Source organism: Oncorhynchus nerka, linkage group LG15, assembly GCF_034236695.1.
Source record: "Oncorhynchus nerka isolate Pitt River linkage group LG15, Oner_Uvic_2.0, whole genome shotgun sequence".
In the NCBI taxonomy this organism is placed as follows: domain Eukaryota; kingdom Metazoa; phylum Chordata; class Actinopteri; order Salmoniformes; family Salmonidae; genus Oncorhynchus; species Oncorhynchus nerka.
Genome location: NC_088410.1, coordinates 46,305,850 through 46,331,173, shown reverse-complemented (window position 1 = coordinate 46,331,173; position 25,324 = coordinate 46,305,850). Strand labels below are relative to the sequence as shown.

General features: G+C 42.0%; 1 protein-coding gene across 3 annotated transcripts in view; it reads right to left on the bottom strand.

The window, feature by feature from the left end:
* Positions 1-4,306: 4,306 nt before the first annotated feature.
* Positions 4,307-25,324, bottom strand: part of LOC115142795 (vitamin D3 receptor B) — a 75,647-nt gene continuing 54,629 nt past the window's right edge. For 2 of the 3 annotated variants that reach the window (XM_029682538.2, XM_029682539.2), the window contains exons 6-11: positions 25,097-25,196; positions 22,722-22,902; positions 21,114-21,265; positions 17,807-17,923; positions 14,713-14,957; positions 4,307-7,786 (exon numbers count right to left, since the gene is read on the bottom strand). In XM_029682538.2, coding sequence (XP_029538398.1) covers positions 7,763-7,786; positions 14,713-14,957; positions 17,807-17,923; positions 21,114-21,265; positions 22,722-22,902; positions 25,097-25,196 — 819 coding nt within the window. In that variant the 3' untranslated portion in view covers positions 4,307-7,762. Of the gene's footprint in view, positions 7,787-14,703; positions 14,958-17,806; positions 17,924-21,113; positions 21,266-22,721; positions 22,903-25,096; positions 25,197-25,324 lie in introns of those variants that run through there. The other variant, XM_029682540.2, reaches the window with a different exon arrangement.

Genomic DNA, 25,324 nt, shown 5'->3' with positions numbered 1-25,324 from the left:
TCTTACCAAAGTTTCATATTCTCACAACCCCAAGCTTATTGTTAACTCTTCTCATAATCTTCAATTCACGTTGGGTACGTGTACATTATAATAAACACGATTTTTGTGAATAGTCCGATTAATAAAGCAGTTTGATAAAAACATTTACATGCTCGAAGAACGATTTCCCTAATAATCCTGTTTACATGGACACATCTGAAATCAGGCTACCCAATGGGACCTGGATGAAGGCTGGAAATTGCCAATCAAAATAAACGTTCTGCCACAGCGACCATGTCATTTTTGGGAAGCCTATTTGATTTTGATTTCAGACATATAAAGTCTGAGTGTGAAAACTATTTCTAAGATGCATACTTTCAGTCTTTCCGAACTCTCTTCATTGGCACAAAAGAGGGAGGCTTGCGCAGCTGGTACACTTCCGGAATTCGGATTAAGGTGCTCACATGTCCAAATAATTTGAAAGATTGCTAAAACAGGTGTTGTAATCGGTGTATGCTTACACGATTAAGACCTTATGCTAATTAAAATAAGTAAAGTAAGGTGTTTAAATGACTGATGCCATACTCAGCCTACTGCCATAATCAGTTTAATATCAAATTATTAGTGTGAATGACGTGCTTGATAATATAAAATAAATACATAAAGCATTGTACTGGGCTTGGCTCTTGCGTTTGTGCTCACCAAAACACTTTTATTGCTAACCCTAACCATTAGCTTGTGACCCATGTTCTGTCTATCAGGCCGCTAATTCTGCCAGCTGAACCGCTAACCATCGCAAAAACAAAAGTTTATTTAAAAACTGTATGTAGTTCGAGGCTCTCTCGACCTTGAAAACTCTGAGGGGAAAGAATGTTATTCTGCCCCAAAAGAGGGCAACAAAAATAAAGAAACATCTATGTGATATCTGTATGCGTTCCAGACATTCTCCAGGAAACCACATGGTGGGTTTGCAGTAATGATATTTGGATGACTTGCATCAAGGGCATCCAACTTTCAATCTAGATAAGTAGACAGAGAATTAATAGAAAATGAGGAGAGGAAAAGGGACTTCTTTCTATAAGGCATGCACACACACACACACACACACACACACACACACACACACAGGACGGACAAGACGGACAGACAGACGCAAACACAGAGTGTCATTCACAACATAAGGGTCCACACACAGGTAATGCATGAGTTTTACATTAGAGAGGCAATTGCATCATCATCAACTCAGCAGGCATACCCTGACTGGAACGTAAAATATAACACACTTCTGAGTATGCCAAGGCACTTTCTCAGTAAAAAGTACAGTTGCATTTGGCGCGTAGACAGACTCCCATATCAGTATGCCCATAAGCTGTGTCTCAGTGGATTTCTGATACGAGGAGGCGGCCACCAGTTACCACCCTTTGTATTAATACCCCCTATACAGACAGAAATAAATGCTAATTCAGGGGGCGCTCCTCCTTGGCATTTGAGCCAATAAACCACGCTTTCTCCGCTCCTTCACTCTACGTCTTCATCTGGTGCCCTTTATTGGTCCAGACCTCGCCCGAAGAACGCAGCAGGGCCAATGGCACGCTTCCAAGAAGCTGTCCTGGCCTGACCCGGCACCGCCGCTGACTGCGCAGCATGAACAGAAAAGAGGAGCACTCATTGGCAGATCATGGAGGGTTAGGGTGAAGGGGGGTCCGAGGTGTCCTCCTCCTGAACATTTATTTTAAGAGGAAAATGATATTCTATTATAGAAAGACTTTTACAATTACAACAGGTAAATGGTACATGTTGTCAGGTAAATACAATGGTAACGAAGAACAGTGCACATTTCTAGCGGGTGTACTGTGGGGTAGGAAGGAGAATAAGGAAATATCTCCCCCAATTGTATTTTATTGATGGCACGAGCTTCTACTTCCAGGCCTTGCTTTCATACCTGGTAGCGGCTATGTAGACGCTTACTTGACATCTGATTTAAGGCACAATATAGCAGCTGAAGGGTGGATCATGCATATTTTTAAAAAGGGCATAAAGGGGTCTTCCCTTGAGGGTAAAAAGTGAACTATGTTGTCACGCATATATACGGTACCTTGTAACATGCAGCCACATGTAATATAAGTATATGAAGGAATAAAAGGAAGAGAGGATGCCCACACACCACCATATCTCATAGTCGTGAGTAGTGACAATGTCTCAAATCTTTTGCATTCAAAACTCCTCGGGGAAAACATTCCAGGAGGACTACTGTGAGAAATGATAGTCTGACATGTTGCGTGGTTGAAATGTCATTGTATGACTAATTGTATTGATAACTCCTCATGATGACAGTTGGATGATGAGCACCATGGCACAAAATAGCTGCCCATCTAAACCAAGTGGAAGGCGCACAGTGTACTACCACGCTAAGATTAGAAGCGGCACGATTGCAATAAATATTCGAGTTGTCATTTTTTGTTGTTATTGCATCTATTGCATTCCAAACTTTATTATTTATTTTTTTACATTCTCCTATACAACAATGTGTGGGTCTCTATATTTGACCTTACCTTGTTGAAACCAGTGCACCTGTGACTGGTACTGACAGGCCTACTAGGCTTAGGTCTATACAAACGCAGTGGGTATGAATGCTATGCTAGGAAAATACAGTTAAGATAATGCAACCACTACTGTACTGAGAACAACCAACCAACGGCCTCACCTAGAAGACGTTCTCCTCATCTAAGCCCTATAGGGGTCGAACACTTCACCCCTCACCAAACCGCACTTTCACGGCCTTATCAGTGCACAAGCAAGTGCCACCGCTTCATAAAAACACTGACAATTAACTGTCACAACGCTGACTGGATGCTCTGATAACCTTTTATTTCCCCCCCCCTGCACATACGCCATACATGCAATCTCTCTCTCCATTCCTAGAGAAAGGGGGATGTGGTGTGTGTGAAGGGGAGGACAGTGACCTGAAATCTCTTCTCAATGTACTTGGAACATATTCTCTAAAATCACACAGCAGCATGATAGGCCTAACTGAGAAGCAACAAGGGGCATTATGTTGACCGAATGGCAGCAGCGTTGAATTAGAACAGACCTGAAACTTGTACAATGCTTTTAAAGGGGAGCCATTGCAGTGGGTTTTTCGTTTAGCCAACCCATTATAGCTAAGCTAGCACATTTTAAGCACAATGTACACACCTATTCCTCTGTTGAACTCAAAAGTTGAAAAAGAAGGGTCATAGGTTCAATGGGTTTAAAAAAAAAAAATCACAATAGGAAACACTACCCTCTACTGGAAAATAGATTAAATGATAGTAGGAGTACAGACAGTATGACAAGGATAATCAACAGATTCAGCCGCCGGCCAATGTTATGTTGAGAGGATGGTGGGTGGGTGGCTGGAATTAAATTACGAATCATTTGTAGACTGTATTTTGATCACAGGAAGCCCAAACAGATATGTTTGACTAAAACATAATCATTTCAAACCTTGCTTACATTTGTATACAATCACACATCTCTCTATTATGCGTGGGAATACTTGGGAACAGATTTCTTAAATTAAAATCACTGGGAGCTGATTTCCAGGTGTTTTTAGTCCTTTATGTCCAACAATGAAAATAAAAAAGAATACAACTTTTTTGGGGGGGGGCTCATAAAACTTGGGGGGCCAAATGAGACCACTGGCCCACGGCCCCCAGTTGGGGAACCCTGCTGTAGGAGATAGAAACACAACAGATACAGAACAAACACATCAGAAATTGAGGTTGTTTTAGAACATGGAAATATTTTGAACTGACACCAAAGCTCCAAAGCTTTGAAAAAAGTTCAACGTGTTTTTTAAGTATTCCAGATATTGTATATATTTGATGTTTTTAGATAAAGCAACAACATAAAACGTTGTCGGACAGTAATTCAGTCGCCTTGCGGTCTTTCCTACGTCTTCCCATATGAATCTTCGATAAACCAAACACGCATCTCATCCGTTCCAAAAATACTTTACAGCAACCCGAAATGTGTATAATTATATAGACTATTAAATATTAGTTCCCCACATTGTTTTGACATCACCAAAACACTGGTTAAAGTTGGTGCCACAAGCTTAGATCCACCGCTTGTACAGTATGTTACTCCACCACATGAGACAGTTCTCCCCGTTCAGTTTATAGATTTATCTCTGTAATTGTATTTGAGTTATATTGACTAGACTATTCACTCATGCAGCAGTGTCCAAGAACTGCTGAACCAATACACATTGGTTCTTCATTCTTATTAAACCTATTACATAAATGTTATGCGTACAATCAAGCTCAAACAGACAGAAACACAACACTATGCACAGTCGTTTATTATTTGATTTGCAAAACATCGGACAAAAATAACATTACATAAACACCCATTTATAATGTCTGTTGTAATAGAAGAAAAAAAAAACATCTTAAAAAGAAATAAAAACAAAGAACACACATTGCAAGAATTTAGACAAATGACTTTGATAATTGCAGCCATATAACGCTGACATCGACAGGCAGTAATTGATAGCATATTCATCCAAATGTACACATTGTGTTACAAAACAATACTGTAAGTGCTCTTGTTGTTTCTGTCTTTCCATCGAATGTGACGTGGTGCAGTGTCTTAAAAACAGGATTATTCATTTAACAAGCGAACATTTTTTTTTTGAAACAATTCTCAAACAACTCAATTTTCTTGCCAATAAAGACAGCTAAAGTAGAATCACCGTCAGTTGCTAGAATAATAGGTTATTAAGTAGTATTGACCAATCTTTGAAATAAGCCATCTTGAGAAACAATATATATATATTTTTAAATAGTTTTAACATACTTGAAAAAGATACTTGGAAAAGTTTGCTTGCTAACTTTCTAATCCTGCTTCACGAAACACTCCAATCTTCCAAAGGTTCCTATAGGCACTCAACTCAGGTCCTGAAAGGCCACAGTGTCTGCTGGATGTCAATACCTATAGCTAATCGCTACTAATTCTGAACTCCTTTCACTCCCTGCATTGTACTCCAAAGTGTAGAGTGAGGAGCACATGGGAGCCAATTCCCCATTTTCTTTGGGAAAAGGAATTCTTTGTGAATGCAGGTAACTTTAAGGTACTTTTGAGTAAGCTTCTATCGATTTCATGTGTAGCAAGGTCTACATACACTACCGTTCAAAGGTTTGGGGTCACTTAGAAATGTCCTTGTTTTTGAAAGAAAAGCCATTTTTTTGTCTATTAAAATAACATCAAACATCATTTTTTACGGAATATCTACATAGAAGTACAGAGGCCCATTATCAGCAACCATCACTCCTGTGTTCCATTGGCACGTTGTGATAGCTAATCCAAGTTTATAATTTTAAAAGGCTAATTGATCATTGTAAAACATTTTTGCAATTATGTTAGCACAGCTGACAACTGGGGTGCTGATTAAAGAAGCAATAAAACTGTCCTTCTTTAGACTAGTTGAGTATCTGGAGCATCAGCATTTGTGGGTTCGATTACAGGCTCAAAATGGCCAGAAACAAACAACTTTCTTTTGAAACTTTTCAGTCTATTCTTGTTCTGAGAAATGAAGGCTATTCTATGCGAGAAATTGCCAAGAAACTGAAGACCTCGTACAACGCTGCGTACTACTCCCTTCACAGAACAGCACAAACTGGCACTAACCAGAATAGAATGAGGAGTGGCAGGGCCCGGTGCACAACTGAGCAAGAGGACAAGTACATTAGAGTTTGAGAAACAGACGCCTCACAAGTCCTCAACTGGCAGCTTCATTAAATAGTACCCGCAAAACACCAGTCTCAACGTCAACAGTGAAGAGGCGACTCCGGGATGCTGGCTTTCTAGGCAGAGTTGCAAAGAAAAAGCCATATCTCAGACTGGCCAATAAAAATAAAAGATTAAGATAGTCAAAAGAACTCAGACACTGGACACAGGAAGTTTGGAAAAAAGTGTTATGGACAGACGAATCTAAGTCTGAGGTGTTCGGATCACAAAGAAGACAATTCGTGAGACTCAGGAAAAGTGAAAAGATGCTGGAGGAGTGCTTGACGCCATCTGTCAAGCATTGTGGAGGCTATATGACGGTCTGGGTGTGCTTTGGCGGTGGTAAAGTGGGAGATTTGTACAGGGTAAAAGGGATCTTGAAGAAGGAAGGCTATCACTCCATTTTGCCATGCCATACCCTGTGGACGGCACTTAATTGGAGCCAATTTCGTCACAGGACAAGGACCCAAACCACAGCTCCAAGCTATGCAAGAACCATTTAGGGAAGAAGCAGTCAGCTTGAATTCTGTCTATAATGGAGTGGCCAGCACAGTCACCGGATCTCAACCCTATTGAGCTGTTGTGGGAGCAGCTTGACCGTATGGTACGTAAGAAGTGTCCATCAAGCCAATCCAACTTGTGGGGAGGTGCTTCAGGAAGCATGGGGTGAAATCAACAAATTGACAACTAGAATACCAAAGGTCTGCAAGGCTATAGTTGCTGCAAATGGAGGATTCTTTGACGAAAGCAACGTTTTGAAGGACACAATTATTATTTCAATTGAAAAATCATTCTTTCTAACCGTGTCAACGTCTTGACTATATTTCCTATTCATTTTGCAACTCATTTCATGTATGTTTTCATGGAAAACAAGGACATTTCTAAGTGAACCCAAACTTTTGAACGGTAGTGTACCTCCAATAGCTAGCATGACGACTGATTATCAAAACTGGCAGATTTTTTCCTAGACACATTTTGTCTTTCGTTTTTTAAAGTTGTTTGAAAACAAAACGGTCAAAATTGAGACAGTTAGTTGGAAAGATAGCAGGGACCATTGCCAAAACGTATTCCAAAACAGCACTCATAAGATATTAAAGCAGTTACTCAACATCTTCAATTGGCACAAACTGAGCAATGTCGGGCAGGGTAGAATTGTTTCGTTTTTTTGCGCACGCTACAGACTGCTATATAGGTCCACTAATACAGGACTTGTAAAGGCCTACATTTGTTCAACAAAAACAACAACAAAAACGTTTTCATAATGTAATTCCGATATTTCCGGAGGTACTGTAGCGCCCCTACTTCCCGCGGCTGTGGTAGCTGGCGATTAATATTACACTGATCAATTAAAGCGGTTTAATGAAAGTTTATAAATGGGCATCAACTTCCTCAAGTCCACATTGTTCAAATAGGAACTTGCCCCATGTGTGCTTTTCTAGAACCAGCTTGCCCTAGCTTCAGACCAACCTAAACTACTCAGCTTTACAAAAACTACACAACACGACACTGTGGCCTCCTATGTCCTGGTTAGCATATTTATGCTGGGTGATACTCAACCGTGCCAATGGTAGTAAGAATAACAACATTCACATCAACCTGTGATGTTCTTGATAAAAGCAGCATTAAATGGATACTGAGGGTTGTCCTCTCAGAACTTTTGCCCTTTCCTGAAAATCTGAAGATCTATATGGAATAGTCTACTCTGGCTGGGGCATAAGAGTGGAGAAAATGAGCTGAGAGAAGGAGGGAAGGAGAGAGAGAAGAGATGGATTGGGGAAAGGGGACAGAGTGAGAGACATCTAGTGAGGGCAAAGACCATTCCAACTGTGCCAAGAGGAGCAGACACTCCAACTCTCCGGCCGAAACCATATGACTCATGACCTCTCTATACAGAGGTGACAGTTAAGTCTCTGGCTGCGTTTCATTCCAGGATGTTGCTCCCTCCCTTCTGTCCTTCAATGAAAGCCGAATATGGCGGAAACCAGGTGCAGGTATTTCTTACATTGTTGTGTCAGACGTGCGATATGCGAGTGAACTAAGAAAAAAAAGGGAGGAAACCACGTATTAGAATGAAACGCAACCCCGGCCAACCCAAACCCAGCCTGGAATCCCATTGGTCAGAATGCAGGCACAATTAAACCACAACCCCTGGTGGGTGTTTGTGCGTTACTTCAAAAATGCAATGCTTTTAGTTGAAAAATACTTTACAAAAAAAATTAAAAAATACCAATGACTTCATTAGCTGTATAGTCTCCCAGTCTGCATGATGAGACATCTTTGAGGTAATCAAAGTGTTTCATTAGACAACAATAAATACCAACACATATTACAAAAGTAAAAACAGAGGCAACTGCTTTAATGCTAAAGCATAATCTGTAGCTAAAAGAGGTAGATCATTGTTGTGTACATCCATTGTGGACACTCCTTTTAATGTTTTGAAGAAGAACAAAATAAAAATCTACACTGTAAAATCAACGGTACTGTGTATCAATCCCTGTCACATTCAAAACGTTTATTGAAAGGCAATCTCACTCAATCAAAACGATTCATATAAAGTTCTTAAAAAAAATAAAAAAAAAAATAAAAAAAATCTATTTGTAAGTTGAATTTCGAATCGTTTTTCAAACTGGATTTGTAATGGTAATTGCTTTGTACAACCTTTATACATAAGAACTTCAAAAATGAGACTGTTAAGCTAGCTGATGCTGGTGTACCATGGGCTGTAATGTGGGCATACACCCTCTGTTTGACATAGAAAAATAAACAAGACAAGAAAAGACATAGCCTACTGTATTAAACTCAACATTTCTAGTTGAATTTAATTTAATAAATGGTTCCTAAAGGGAACTGACAAAATAAAGGGAACACCAACAAAGTGTCTTAATAGGGCGGTGGACTGCTACGAGACACCAGAACAGCTTCAATGGTCCTTGGCATAGATTCTCCCAGTGTCTGGAACTCTATTGGAGTGATGCGACACCATTCTTCTACGAGACATTCTGTTGATGGTGGTGTAAAATGTTGTCTCAGGCGCCGCTCCAGAATCTCCCATAAGTGTTCAATTGGGTTGAGATCCGGTGACTGAGACACACAGAACCTTTAAACCCCCTATGCTCCTTAAAGACCCCCCCTCTTTCAAAGTCACTAAGATCTTTTCTTCTAGCCATGGTAGCCAAAATAATGGGTAAATGGGCATTTTTATGCATGATCCTAAGCACGATGGGATGTTAATTGCAGAACTCATTTCGGAACCACACCTGTGTGGAAGGTCCTGCTTTCAATGTACTTTGCATCCCTCATTTGCTCAAGTGTTTCCTTTATTTTGTCAGTTACCTGTATGTTCCAGTTCGGAGTTCGCTAAAAATGTCAGAGCTAAAATTGAGACATTCTAAGTCGATGAATGAAAATGAAAAATGCTTAATTTGGATTACTGATCAAAAATCTATAGAAAGGAACATTCAGAGTTTGCTCGTCCTTACCATAGTTAATGCTATTGAACAGCTTATTAGGTGAAAAGTCTAAAGTTTATATCAATGGTCATAAAGCCACTTTAGGCCTTTTCTTCATCAAGCGTTTTGGAATATCCCCTCCGTTTGACTGGATATTGAGCAGCTATAACTGTGCAAACCAGATGCGAGCGAGAGAGACCTCTCCTTACCCTGTACTTCTTTAAAGGGGAGATTTGTGACAACATCCCGCCCTGTGGCACTTACATGATACCCAAGCCTTTATACATACATACCGAAAATCAATACTGTATATCTATATCTCATCAACTGAAAACAATCAACTCTCTTTATGTACACACAGAGATATGCATGAAAGGAAATTAAAAACCAAAACCGCCCAAAATGCACAAGTCATCTAACAACCGTAACCTCGCAACACACCCTAACCTTCACCAAACTGACATGAACACGAGTGGTACTGAGTAAAAAGGAATCATGTAGCCTACCATCACCTTAATGAAACACATCCCGAGAAAGAGGAACTTGTCAATCAACAGCATGAACTAAAATAAATCCACAAATCATCAGGTGCCTATGTCAGTGAATTCCTAACACTAGGTATTTAGTGTGTTTTGCAAAACAATATCCCTTTATACAACTTCTATAGCTTAAATCGATAAAAATCCACTAAATTATTTTTTCTGCAGTCATTCAATGGAACATTTGCTATGGTGGCTGGGAGGGGACATAACAAAATAATGAATGACTGTCAATAAGGGGGAGAGTGAGGGAGTAGGTTGTGGTTCACTATCTGACGTCTAATGTCAATGTTGATGTTTTAAAGCAATGACAAAGTTGACTGTATGCTAAGAACACAATGTTCTGATTACGTTCCTTCAACAGTAGGAAGACAGGAGTCCTTGTTTTACCCCACGTCCCGCAAGAAGACCACAAAATAGCACTCTCTGTAGCCTATAGTGATGATGTCATAACTAAGTGCCACAGTAGTTTCTGTTTGGCCAATTACGAGTCCAGTTGAAGCAGAAGTGGCACTCGCGTACAGGGACTGAAGGACAGGATGTACAATAGAGCGCCGTCTACCTTGACTCACGCAATCCATTTACCCTCTTTTTGACAATTTCCCCAGATGATGTCAGTGTCTTAGCTTCGAGGCCACAGCTATAGGCTGACATAATTGAAACATTCCAGGAAGTCAATGTGTCATGCCCATTAAAACAGAAGGAGATACTATAGGCGCCGGGGAGAAGTAACCCCTAGGTATAGATCTAGGCTCAGCTTCTCCCTTCCCCAATCCTAAACTTAACCATTAGTGGGGGAAATGACCCAAGGTCAGCATATAAGGGCAACTTCACAATTAACCAAGATATCGCTATAGCCTCTTCGGCCAGTTTCCGGCACACAGATTAGGCTAAGCCTAGACCTGGACTAAACATGAATTTAATAAAAATGTGTCCAGGGAAAGCGATCCCCAGTGTCCATTCACTTGCTTTACAATATCATATACATGTAGGTCATTTTGAACACTGGAGCAGGTGACATGACATTAAATGTGGTCAACAGGTGCTCCCTAAAAACCTTGAAGGTCTCTGTAGGGTAGCCTTAATAGTTCATAATAAGGGATTGGAATGAAGTGCTTTGCATTGTATGGGTGAACTCACCTAATCCACACAGCCAATGTGTTGCACACCCTTGGGTGACCTTACACACGGTTCTTGCATGGACAGGGGAATGAAGAGATCGAAAGCATATGAGTTGGTTCTACTTTATACAAGTACAATAGCATATCTGAGCCATAGAAATAACATATTAGATATATCAATTGTGTATCTACAGCCCAATGAAATCAATAGCTACTAATGAATACGAGCCACATTTCTTTAAACTGGCTTTTTTTTGTATTTCTCTCCCTCTATATGGCTTATATTAGAGAGCAGCACTGTATATTCAGCTTGTATAACATCCTTTTTCTCCCAAATGACTAACCAAAGTAAAGGCGCCAACCACCCATCGACGACACAATCTTAGCCAATGCGTCAATCAATCACTCACCTACACCCAAACATATATAGATTCATCTATATATATATATATATATATATATATATAAGTAGAAATGTTTGGACACACCGACTCATTCCAGGGGTTTTCTTTATTTGTACTATTTTCTACATTGTAGAATAATAGTGAAGACATCAAAACTATGAAATAACACATATGGAATCATGTAATAACCAAAAAAGTGTTAAAAAAAATCTAAATATATTTTAGATGTTAGATTCTTCAAAGTAGCCACCCTTTGCCTTGATGACAGCTTTGCACACTCTTGGCATTCTCTCAGCCAGCTTCATGAGGTATTCACCTAGAATGGATTTCAATTAACAGGTGTGCTTTGTTAAAAGTTCAATTGTGGAATTTATTTCCTTCTTAATGTGTTTGAGCCAATCAGTTGTGTTGTGACAAGGTAGGGGTAGAATACAGAAGATAGCCCTATTTGGTAAAAGACCAAGTCCATATTATGGCAAGAACAGCTCAAATAAGCAAAGAGAAATGACAGTCCATCATTACTTTAAGACAAGAACTTTGAAAGTTTCTTCAAGTGCAGTTGCAAAAACCATCAAGGGCTATGATGAAACTGGCTCTCATGAGGACTGTCACAGGAAAGGAAGACTCAGAGTTACCTTTGCTGCAGAGGATAAGTCCAATTCGAGTTAACTTCACCTCAGATTGCAGCCCAAAATAATGCTTCGTGCTTCAAGTAACAGACACATCTCAACATCAACTGTTTAGAGGAGACTGCGTGAAATCAGGCCTTTATGGTCAATTTGCTGCAAAGAAACCGCTGCTAAAGGAAACCAATAAGAAAAAGAGACTTGCTTGGGCCAAGAAACATGAGCAATTGACATTAGACCGGTGGAAATCTGTTCTTTGGTCTGATGAGGCCAAATTTGAGATTTTTGGTTCCAATCGCTGCGTCTTTGTGAGACATAGAGTAGGTGAACGGATGATCTCCGCATGTGTGGTTCCCACAGTGAAGCATGGAGGAGGAGGTGTGATGGTGTGGGAGTGCTTTGCTGGTGACATTGTCAGTGATTCAGTTAGAATTCAGGACATACTTAACTAGCATGGCTACCATAGAATTGTGCAATGATACATCATCCAATCTGGTTTGCGCTTAGGGGACTATCATTTGTTTTCCAACAGGACAATGACCCAAAACACACCTCCAGGCTGTGTAAGGGCTATTTGACCAAGGAGAGTGATGGAGTGTTGCATCAGATGACCCGGCCTCCAGAATCACCTGACCTCAACCTAATTGAGATTGGCAGAGTGAAGGAAAAGCAGGCAACGAGTGCTCAGCATATGTGGGAACTCCTTCAAGACTGTTGGATAAGCATTCCTCATGAAGCTGGTTGAGAGAATGCCAAGAGTGTGCAAAGCTGTCATCAAGGCAAAGGGTGGCTACTTTGAAGAATCTAACATCTCAAATATATTTTCACTTTTTTGGCTACTCCATGATTCCATATGTATGACTTCATAGATTTCATGTCTTAACTATTATTCTACGATGTAGAAAATAGTAAAAATAAAGAAAAACCCTTGAATGAGTAGGTGTGTCCAAACATTGACTGGTACTGTATATATATTTTTAAAAAGTTGAGAAAGCATAGTGTTTCAGAGAGAGAAAGTGAGAATAAGTCCTAAAACACGGTCATCAGTATCATGTTTGCATATATAATCCAAGAATTTCCTTACTAAGCGTTAGTAGTAGTAATATCTATGTAGCCCTATGTACAGCTGCGGGGGTCATTGTATCGATACGTAGTATTTACAGGATGCAGCCACTGGAGGGCTGAGCAGCATACAACATCGGAGGACTCGGACGTGTCAAAAAATGAAACAGAAAACGCTCCATCCGAGTCCTCAAGACAATCTTTTCAAAGAATTCCACTTCCGAGTTGGAAACGGAAGGGGTGATATCTGTGAAGAAGCAGCTTAGGATCACTCCACCTACTAAAAACTGTACATTTGAGGGAAAAAAATGAACAATTCATGGAATTGTTTTAAGATCCTGTCCAGATAACTTGCATGGTTTGTGGCTATAATACAAAAAGACGTAGACAGTAGAGTAACCGGCCTAACTATGCATTTCCAGTCAGTTTGGCATTGTAGCCCTTTAAAAACGGTGGTATAACTTGAACATAGACATATATTAATAGATACGCTTGAGTACAGGTAGCAGTGTTCGTGATACATAGAAGTTGTAGCTAAGTCTATTTAGAGCTATCATAATTCCCCCTTCCCCCCAACCCCTCCAAAAGAAAGAAACCAACCAACCAGAGCTCTGGCTTGGTTTGATTGACAGCTTGTTTTAGTGACTAAACAGCCACAGCTCACGCACACTATTCCACAACCAAACTATTTCCAGGTTACAGATAATATTCTGCAGGCTGTATGAATCTATTCAGAGTATACACATTTCCTTCATCAATTCCTAGAGGCTAGTTAGCAAAAGCTAGCACAAACGGTGAGTGTGCACATAAAAGGCATCATGTGGCTACACTAGAAGCCTGGAAGCTTAGAGAGAGCGTGGACAATACCTTTGGCAGAGGTGAAGGACGTGCATTTTGCGGCGTATACGTACACTCAAACACTTGCCCTTGAGGGAAGCGATTGAGCAGAGTAACCGGAGAAAGGATGAGAGAAACACGTGGAAATACTTTGCAGGCACTGTTTTCGCTCCAGTGAGGACCTAGTGTCTTATCAGCTATCCACGATTGAAATGTTATCATGCATTTTGAAGGTTCTATGCTGTGTGTATTTCTGAATACAAAAACTGAGAGAGGAGAAAATCAGAGGTAGCTCCAACAACTGTATAAGTGAGTGTCCTTACGTGTGTGTGTGTGTGTGTATGTGTGTGATCATATGTATGAGTGACCATACACCGCCATGCATAAAAGCAGCACTTGCATGACACACACACAAAAAGCACACGGTGTACTGTATATACCGGCACACAAGACGCAATACTGTTTGGCAATATACTGTCTCTTAAATACCAAGGTAAGCGTACATGTCAAATATAGACAGAAGTTCCATGTATGTATGGTTCTGAAGTAAATTCCCTTGTTTGTATAATTCGCTCGCTATCGCTTTGCATGTTCCAGTCAACAGCTCCTCAGGTACCCAGTCCCAGGCCTGACCTACCGAAGCTCCTCAAGCACACGAGGCAGGGGAATTTCTAACACACACACACACACACACACACACACACACACACACACACACACACACACACACACACACACACACACACACACACACTTCTATTACCCCCCCCCCTCCCCCTCCCTCACAACACACACCTTCACTCACACCATCCACAGTCCGTCTAACCACATTCCTATAGCTCCCACCTCATACTCTCCTATGACCTTTCGTCCACCTCATCCAACTCCATCAAAGGTCACCAAAAAGTGTTAATTTAGGAGACCTCGCTGCCGAACACCTCCAGCACCAGCGGGGTCAGCTGCATGCTGTGCTCGGGCTGGAAGGACAGCGAGCGGTACTGCTTGGAGTGCTCCTCGTTCAGGCTGCGCAGGTCCGCCAGCTTCTGGATCATTTTGGCGTACACGAGGCGGCCGCCCGGGTGGTGCAGTTGGATGTAGGCCTGCAGCGTCTCCGACAAATGGTCCTGCAGGGTCTCGATGCGCCCGTGGTCCTGCACGCCCGGGCGGTCTGGAGGGGAGAGAAAGGAGGGAGAGGGGCAAGGAGACACGGATGGTAAGTCTTTTAAAGGGCTTCTTCATATTCATTATCTCCTGCCCCATACCAGACAGTGTCTACACATGAAGGGAGGGGGAAGACATGGCTGGTAAGACTTTAAAGAGGCTATACAGATCTTTTGCCTCAGAGAGGTGCTCTTGAGCCAAAAAGAGTCCGCTAAATGTCCAGAAATAATGTCCAGAAATTACCTTATTGTATGAAAAGGGGCACACCTCCCCACAGCATGTTAGCCTAACATCAGCCTAAAACTAAGCATATGTATGGTTTCGTGAGAAAATAAATCAATTAGGCTAATATTAAATAATGTACAAACACGCTTGCATGTATATTTTAGCCTACAGTAAACTGGGAAATCTACACTGAGTGTACAAAACATTAAGAACACCTGCTCTTTCCATGACATAGACTGACAAACGATTCTCGTCCTCCTCTTCTGAGGAGGAGTAGTTAGAAGGATCGGAGGACCAATGCGCAGCGTGGTAAGTGTCCATATTGAATTTATTCTATGAACACAAAACAAAAACAACGAGAACGAAACGAAACAGTCCTGAACGGTGAAATACAAAACACAGAACAGAAAATAATCACCCACGAAACACAGGTGAAAAAAGGCTACCTAAAGTATGATTCTCAGAGACAACTAACGACACCTGCCTCTGATGGAGAACCATACCAGGCCAAACGCAAAACACAACATAGAAAAACGAACATAGACAACCCACGCAACTCACGCCCTGACCATACTAAAACAAAGACATAATAAAAGAACTAAGGCCAGAACGTGACACTGACCAGGTGAATGCTCCTTATTGATGTCACTTGTTAAATCCACTTCAATCATTGTAGATGAAAGGGAGGAGGAGACGAGTTAAAAAATGATTTTTAAGCCTCAAGGCAATTGAGACATGGATTGTGTATATGCGCCATTCAGAGGGTGAAAAGGCAAGACAAAATATTTAAGTCGCTTTGAACGGCGTATGGTCGTAGGTGCCAAGGCACCTGTGAGTGTGTAAAGAACTGCATCACTACTGGGTTTTTCACGCTCAACAGTTTCCCGTGTGTATCAAGAATGGTTCACCATCCAAATTTGACCCAAATTGACACGAATTGATGCTGTTTTGAGGGCAAAAGGGGGTGCAACTCAATATTAGTAAGGTGTTCCTACTGTTTTTGTATACTCAGTGTATATACACACACGTTATCAGACACTAAGGAATTCATGAGATAAGAAATTGATGAATATTTATGTGCAAACACAGGCACGCAGTGCATGCATGAACAGGGCATTCAGAAAGTATTCAGACCGCTTGACTTTTTCCATATTTTGATACGTTACAGCCTTATTCACAAAAATGGATTAAAAAATAATAATAATCACACATAATACCCCATAATGACAAAGCAAAAACAGTTTTTTACACACTTTTGCAAATGTAAAACGGAAATATTACATTTACATAAGTATTCAGATCCTTTACTCAGTACTTGAAGCATATTTGGCAGCGATTACAGCCAGATTACAGTGTCTTCTTGGGTATGACGCTTCAAGCTTGGTACACCTGTATTTGGGGAGTTTCTCCCATTCTTCTCTGCAGATCCTCTCAAGCGCTGTCAGGTTGGATGGGGAGCGTTGCTGCACAGCTATTTTCAGGTCTCTCCAGAGATGTTTGATCGGGTTCAAGTCCGGGTTCTGGCTGGGCCACTCCAAGGTCATTCAGAGACTTGTCCCAAAGTCACTCCTACGTTGTCTTGGCTGTGTGCTTAGGGTCATTGTCCTGCTGGAAGGTGAACCTTTGCCCCAGTCTGAGCGCACTGGAGCAGGTTTTCATCAAGGATCTCTCTGTTCTTTGTCTCCGTTCATCTTCCCCGAGATCCTGACTAGTCTCCCAGTACCTGCCGCTAAAAAACACCCCCAAAACTGCCACCACCATGCTTCACAGTAGGGATGGTGCCAGGTTTCCTCCAGACGTGACGCTTGGCATTCAGGCCAATGAGTTCAATCTTGGTTTCATCAGACCAGAGAATCTTGTTTCTCATGGTCTGAGAGTACTTTAGCTGCCTTTTGGCAAACTCCAAACGGGCTGTCATGTGCCTTTTACTGAGGAGTGGCTTCCGTCTGGCCACTCTACCATAAAGGCCTGATTGGTGGAGTGCTGCAGAGATGGGGACCTTCAATTCCTTTGACCTCATGACTTGGTTTTTGCTCTGACATGCACTGTCAACTGTGGGACCTTATATAGACAAGTGCGTGCCTTTCCAAATCATGTCCAATCAATTGAATTTACCAAAGATGAATTCCAATCAAGTTATAGAAACATCTCAATGATGATCAATGGAAATAGGATGCACCTGAGCTCAATTTTGAGTCTTATAGGAAAGGGTCTGAATACTTATGCAAATAAGGTATTTCTGTTTTTATTTGTAAGAAATGTACAAACATTTCTAATCACCTGTTTTCGCTTTGTCGTTATGGCATATAGTGTGTAGATTGATGAGGGAAACAATTGATTTAATCTATTCTAGAATAAGGCTGTAACATAACAAAATGTGGAAAAAGTCAAGGGGCCTGAATACTTTCTGAATGCACTGTATATGCACATGTTATCGTCAACTTCACTGATGAAAATGCACAAAATATACACACGCACAGGTGTGTGAACTTCAGCACAAAGACACACAACCCCCCCCCCCCCACAAGCTAACTGATCCTCACAAAAACAAGCTGACTCCCATAAACAATGCATGACAGACACACACACACTACCCCCCCCCCCCCTCCCACACCCAGTGTCAGCGTGTACCTGGGGAGAGTAGGCAGATGGCCATGAGCAGCACGTGTTCCTCCTCGTGGAGGTTGAGTTTTTTCAGGCCAATCTGGAATTTGACCAGGGGCTCCAGCAGCTCCAGAGTGTGGCCCGCTGCAGGAGACAACACACACACACATACACACAGACACACACCGTCAATCAGATCAGATAGCAATCACAATATACAGTACCAGTCAAACGTTTGGACACACCTACTCATTCAAGGGTTTTTATTTTAATTAAGAGTGTGCAAAGCTGTCATCAAGGCAAAAGGGTGGCTACTTTGAAGAATCTCATATATAAAATATATTTGCACTTTTTTGGTTCCGTATGTGTTATTTCATAGTTTTGATGTTTTCACTATTATTATACTATTATTCTGCAATGTAGAAAATAGTAAAAAATAGAGAAACACCCTTGAATGAGTAGGTTTGTCCAAACTTTTGACTGGTACTGTATCTCTCATTATATTGTTTGCCTAACACTAAGGATTTGTGTGGTTTTGTGAGATAAGAAATGGATTTAGAGTATATAATGTATGTGATATGTTATACGGTATATCTACACTTAACAAAAAATATAAACGCAACATCTAAAGTGTTGGTCCCATGTTTCATGAGCTGAAATAAAATGTCTTTAAAATGTTGTGCACAGATTTGTTTACATCCCTGCTAGTGAGCATTTATCATTTTCCAAGATAATCCATATCAAGAAGCTGATTAAACAGCATGATCATTACACAGGTGCACCTTGTGCTGTGGACAATAAAAGGCCACTCTAAAACGTGCAGTTTTCTCACACAGCACAATGCCACAGATGTCTCAAGTATTGAGGGAGCATGCAATTGGCATGCTGACTGCAGGAATGTCTACTAGAGCTGCTGCCAGAATGTTCATTTCTCTACCATAAGCCAAGCCCAATGTCGTTTTAGAGAATTTGGCAGTACGTCCAACCGGCCCCTCAACTGCAGACCACATGTAACCACACAAGCCCAGGACCTCCACATCCGGCCACTTAACCTGCGGGATCGTATGAGACCAGCGACATGGACAGCTGATGAAACCGTGGGCTTGCTTAAGCGAAGTATTTCTGCACAAACTGTCAGAAACTCATCTGCATGCTCGTCATCCTCACCAGGGCCTTGAGCAGACTGCAGTTCGGCGTCGTGACCAACTTTAATAGGCAAATGCTCATCTTCGATGGCCACTGGCACGCTAGAGAAGTGTGCTCTTCACAGATTTATTCCTGTTTCAATTATAGACGGCAGTCAGCGTGTATGGTGTCGTGTGGGCGACCGGTTTGCTGATGTCGACGTTGTGAATAGAGTGCGGTAGGGTTATGCTAGGGGCATGAATAAGCTACAGACAACAAACACAATTGCATTTTATTGATGGCAATTTGAATGCACAGAGGTACCGTGACAAGATGCCAAGGCACATTGTTGTGCCATTAATCCGCTGCCATCACCTCATGTGTCAGCATGATATTGCACGGACCCATGACGCAAGGGTCTTTACACAATTTCTTGGAGCTGAAAATGTCCCAGTTCTTCCATGGCCTTCTTCCATGGCCTTCTTCCATGGCCTTCTTCCATGGCCTTCTTTCATGGCCTTCACCAGACATGTCACCCGTTGAGCATGTTTGGGACGCTCTCGATCGACGTGTACGACAGCGTGTTTACAGTTCTCATCAACATGCAGCAACTTCGCACGTCCACTGGAGAGAAGTGGGAGAACAATTCCACAGGCCACACTCAACAGCCTGTTCAACTCTAAACGAAGGTGGTCACACCAGACACTGACTGGTTTTCTGATCCGCACCCCTACCTTTTATTTAAGGTATCCTGTGACCAACAGATACATATCTGTATTCCCAGTCATGTGGAATCCATAGACTAGGGTGAAATGAATTTATTTCAATTGACCGTTGTCCTTATATGAACTGTAACTCAGTACAATCTTTAAAATTGTTGCATGTTGCCTTCATATTTTTTGTTCAATGTATTTCTCTTGTTCATTAGAATTGAAATGGCCAAACTGATCCTAGATTACAAGGGCCCAGGTAACAAATAACTGTTGATTATGGTTTCCCTAACACTCCTCTCAATGCCATTTTCAAAGATGTATGTGTTTATTTCCAATTATTGATCTTCCGGTTTTCAAATGGTTTCCCTAAACACTAAGGATTTGTGTGGTTTCGTGAGATAAGAAATGGATGAACTGAATAGCATACAAGTCCTAGTGTTGTAGACGGAAACTTCTAGTTCAACTCAGTTGACTTTAGTTAGGTGTTAAATGCAACTACATGTCTCCTGGTGGTCTACTTTGGGTCACGACAAAAGGAAAATGAGAAAAAAAGCAAGTTGCCAACTTAACAACCAAAAAGTACACTTATGTGTTATCAATTGTTGAATGAATTTTTAGTTATTAATTATCTCTATTTGCAATCATAGCCTGCTTACTCATATCGCCTTGTAACAAAGGAGAATGGAGTGTCGCTAAGACAAAAGCTGTCAAAGTAACTAGCTACCGAAGACAACAACAAACAACAGCGTCATTTTGAGTGAAAATCAAAATGGGCACAACGCAAGGTTCTCCTTGTTTTCAGGAAAAGTCTGGCTAATTTGCCGTCGAGCCCGACTCAATCTCCAAATGACTGGTCAGCCACAGAGATGCCGTGGCTAACTTGGGTTTTGTCTTCGAGAACAAAACCAAATTTCGTTCTGTGAGAGACCAGGCGCTTTGTGAGAGTGTCTTGGTCTAGAGTGACATTCTTCGGTTGATCTGTAAAAATACCCGAGGCTTAGTTGAAAGGCAAATGAATGCCGTGCCTTGAGGGTCTGCGGATGGGTGTATGGTGTGTGTGTGAGAGTACGTGTTCATAGGTACATGTGCCAAAGTGTGTTACACTCCATTTCAGCTTTCCAGGCGGAACTGACACACAGTCATGATAGGAAGGCCACGGGACAGGAGAGTATAACTGTGTGTTTTGTGCCTGCACAAATGCATGCATGTTTGTTACCCTTTCTCGCTCACCTTTAGTGGCAGCAATAGTGGCAAGTGTGTCACATAGTGTGTGTGAGTGTGTCACATTGCCTCGCCTTTCTGTAAAGTGGTGTCCCCACACAGTTTCAGAGCGTGTCCTCGAAGCGAAATGACTGGTGTTTGTGTGTGTGCTAGTGCCATCGTTGACAGAGTACAATGGTTTTGACTGCATATACTTTGTGTGTGTGTGTCGATCCCATGGTCTGTGTTCCGTCCTCACACATACATGTGTGTGCTAGCCTGCCTAAGTCTCGTACCTTTAGCGACGTCGTTGACGCAGTACTTGAAGTCGGACCCTCCGCAGCTCCAGGACATGTCATCCAGATTGAAGGACTGGTTGGAGCGCAGCATGATCACCTCGATGGCACTCGACTTGAGCAGGGCAATCTGGTCCTCAGCCGTCAGCTCCCTGGAAGGATTTACAACCAGGGGTGTATTCATTAGTGCACACCGCAGAAAAAAAAGACGATTTTGCAGCGGGAAACAGAAACGAGCGTTTCTCATTTGTTTAAGTCGTTTTTCTTCCGTTTGGTAGTTAATGAATGTGAATCAGGAAGGTGGCATCTGTTAAAAGAAGACATAATCAGTCAATTTACGGTCTTTGTACGGTCAGAAAAGGGGTTAAAAGGATTGGGTTGTAGATTGAGATTTCGGAGACGGTTGGTTCCAGCCCACGATATCTGATTGGTCAAAGAATCAGTCGTTCCAGTTGCACAGTGGGCTAATGGTCAGACGGGTTAAGTTCAAAGGCTGGGGTATCTAGATCTAGCTATAGTGGGTAAATATTGGAAGGATCTGGTAACACTTTAGGTAGATGGGGCACAAGATAGCAATTGGCTATTCATAACACCTTTATAAACTCCACTCACAAGTGGTGCTATAAGGAAGTTCATGTCATGTTCATGTCGGCGGTTTTGCAACCCTGTCATTGAGTTACCAAAGATGTATGTATACCCATTAGTTTGAGCAGTTGTGTTGTGCAATCGAGATAAATAATTGTCTAGAGTTGTAAGGCGCTGTATCTCACACATGCACGGGTCCATGCACACACCCACACACACACACAGCAAAAACATTTGAGTAACACAACCTTAGATTCAGTTGTAGTAAGACATTCATGAAGTGTATTACAGTTTACAAGCATTTCGCTACACTCGCAATAACATCTGCTAACCACATGTATGTGACAAATAAAATTTGATTCGATTCGAGTCTTCGAGAAGCAATGGCTTTGTAACATTAATTGTAGCGCACTGACAAGCCTTTAAGCTCAAAGCTCTTCTTGGGTCAGAAGACAGCTTACGTGATCATTACTAACAATGCCCGTTACTGTGTCCTCGACCTCACTTTACTCTGCCACCCCAGGGGGGGGGGGGGGGGAGGGGGGGACAGAATGTACACAGTGACGACCACACACACGCCTAAGGTTACTGTGACGAAAGCCACTCGCGTCATGTGTAGGACAGATATCAGCTGCTGATAACAAAAGATAACAGAAATAATTGCATGTGAAGGCACACTTGTCCTCGTTTGTAGGAACACTCAGACCCTTAAACGAGTAAACACACAAATAAGGCTTTGTTCACATTCATGCCACGTAGAGTTAAATAGATTTTCAGGGCAACTGCTTTTACTCGTATTGGAGTATGACATATACACATTTTTTTGCGCCCATTGTAGGAACACACACAAACACATGAACGCACACAATCTCTCTCTCAACAAAAAAAACAAGCACACAATGTAAAGTACATAACCCCCCCCCCCCACACACACACACACACACACATTACCCCCTTGCTATCCCGTCATCCCCTACCTAATCCACCCACCCACCCCCTTCCCCCACTCAGCCTTCCACCCACCTGAAGCCAGGGATCATCTTGGCGAAGCCGATGACCTTTTGGATGCTGTAGCTGACCAGGTCGGCCAGGTGGGGCAGCATGGAGAGCTTGGAGCCGTCGTCGTCGGAGTCCGGGCTGCCCCCCTGCTCCTGGTACATCATCAGAAGGTTACTGAAGTTCATCAGCTTAGTGTCCACCGACTCTATATGGAGGGAGGGTGGAGGAGAGAGGGGGGGGGGAGAGAGAGAGAGATTAGATGAGTTAAAAACTCTTCGGAGAAAAACAATATTCCCATCAGATTCTGCTGATAAAGGGAAAGGGGACACTGAGAGAGTGACAGAGAAAGAGTGAAAACATGAAAACACAAGAAAGAAACATAGCATCTAAGTCAGTAAGATAAAAAAAAACGTGGATACTGCGGTAAACCACACACACACACACACAAGTACACACACACATGCGCACACACACCCACCCACTCACATGTAAATCGAATGAATGACTCAACACAGAGCGAGGTTTGTTCATTGAGGAATGGAACACAGTGACCATCAGAAAACAGCTTAGATAAGAGTAAGAGAGAGAGAAACAGAAGTAGAGTGATAGACAGAAAGAGATACAACGAAAGGATGATAGAGAGAGTTGAAGTCGGACGTTTACATACACCTTAGCCAAATACATTTAAACTCAGTTTCTCACAATTCCTGACATTTAATCCTAGTAAAAATGTCCTATATTAGGTCAGTTAGGATCACCACTTTATTTTAAGAATGTGAAATGTCAGAATAATAGTAGAGAGAATGATTGATTTCAGATTTGGTTTCTTTCATCATATTCCCAGTGGGTCAGAAGTTTACATACACTCAATTAGTATTTGGTAGCATTGCCTTTATATTGTTTAACTTGGGTCAAACGTTTCAGGCAGCCTTCCACAAGCTTCCCACAATAAGTTGGGTGAATTTTGGCCCATTCCTCCTGACAGAGCTGGTGTAACTGAGTCAGGTTTGTAGGCTTCCTTGCTCACACAGTTCTGCCCACAAATTTTCTATAGGATTGAGGTCAGGGCTTAATGATGGCCACTCCAATACCTTGACTTTGTTGTCCTTAAGCCATTTTGCCACAACTTTGGAAGTATGCTTGGGGTCATTGTCCATTTGGAATACCCGTTTGCGACCAAGCTTTAACTTCCTGACTGATGTCTTGAGATGTTGCTTCAATATATCCACATAATTGTCCTGCCTCATGATGCCATCTATTTTGTGAAATGCACCAGTCCCTCTTGCAGCAAAGCACCCCCACAACATGATGCTGCCACCCCTGTCATTCACGGTTGGAATGGTGTTCTTCTGCTTGCAAGTCTCCCCATTTTTCCTCCAAACATAGCGATGGTCATTATGGCCAAACAGTTCTATTTTTGTTTCATCAGACCAGAGGACATTTCTCCAAAAAAGTACGATCTTTGTCCCCATGTGCAGACTATTTGCATTGACCCCCCTTTTACACCACTGCTACTCTCTGTTGTTATCATCTATGCATAGTCACTTTAAAAACTCTACCTATATGTACATATTACCTCAATTACCTAGACTAATCAGTGTCCCCGCACACTCTATTTTACTGCTGCTCTTTAAGTACTTGTTACTTTTCTGTACTATTCTTATTTGTACTGCATTGTTGGTTAGGGGCTCATAAGTAAGCATTTCACTGTATTTGGTGCATATGACAATGAACATTTGATTTGATTGACTGTTTTTGAAGGCAGGGAACGCAGGCTGTGAGGACCATGTCCCTCTGTGAGTTCATTTCATTATGAGCGGATGTGTTAATGGGAGACTGTGGTCTGAAGGGCTACAGGGTGTCCTGAGAAACCCCTGAAGATTCTAAGTAAAACCCCATGAGGGATTGACACACACACACACACACACACACACACACACACACACACACACACACACACACACACACACACACACACGGGAGCAGGAGTGAGCTCCCACACAAACACACAGGAATCAATCACTGGTGACAACTAACACCAATTGTGTGAGCTGCACCTCCCTCTCCATGTGTCCGCTTCACCATCTGATTCTGAATTGCTCACCTTTTCCCATTTTGTTCTGTGTGTGTGTGTGTGTGTGTGTGTGTGTGTGTGTGTGTGTGTGTGTGTGTGTGTGTGCATACATGTCTAACGGAGGTAAGAATGTGCCATAAGCTCACTCCACAGCTAGCTTGAAATGTTGCCAGTGGTGCTATCGAATATAATATTTTTCTATAGCACAACTGGACGGTACGTTGTCAAAAAAGGGCGGTCACGTGTTTGCCATCAGAGGATCACCGGTTCAAGCCCAGTAAGGGGAGGAAGCGAAGCTGTTAGCAGCACACTGACGTTTGTTTACCTGGAGAGTGGCTGAAGGAGTCAGATGAGGCATCAGATAGAGAGTGGAGAGAGGCAGCTCTGCTGGCACTGCGTGTCACTGGGCCTTCTCGGACCGGAGGCTAAAGGAAAACACACAAACCATTTAGTACACATTTTTACATGAATATAAAATCAAACCCACAATCATGGCATTGCAAGCGCCATGCTCTACCAACTAAGGCTGACCGTAATTAGTAGACTGGTCGAA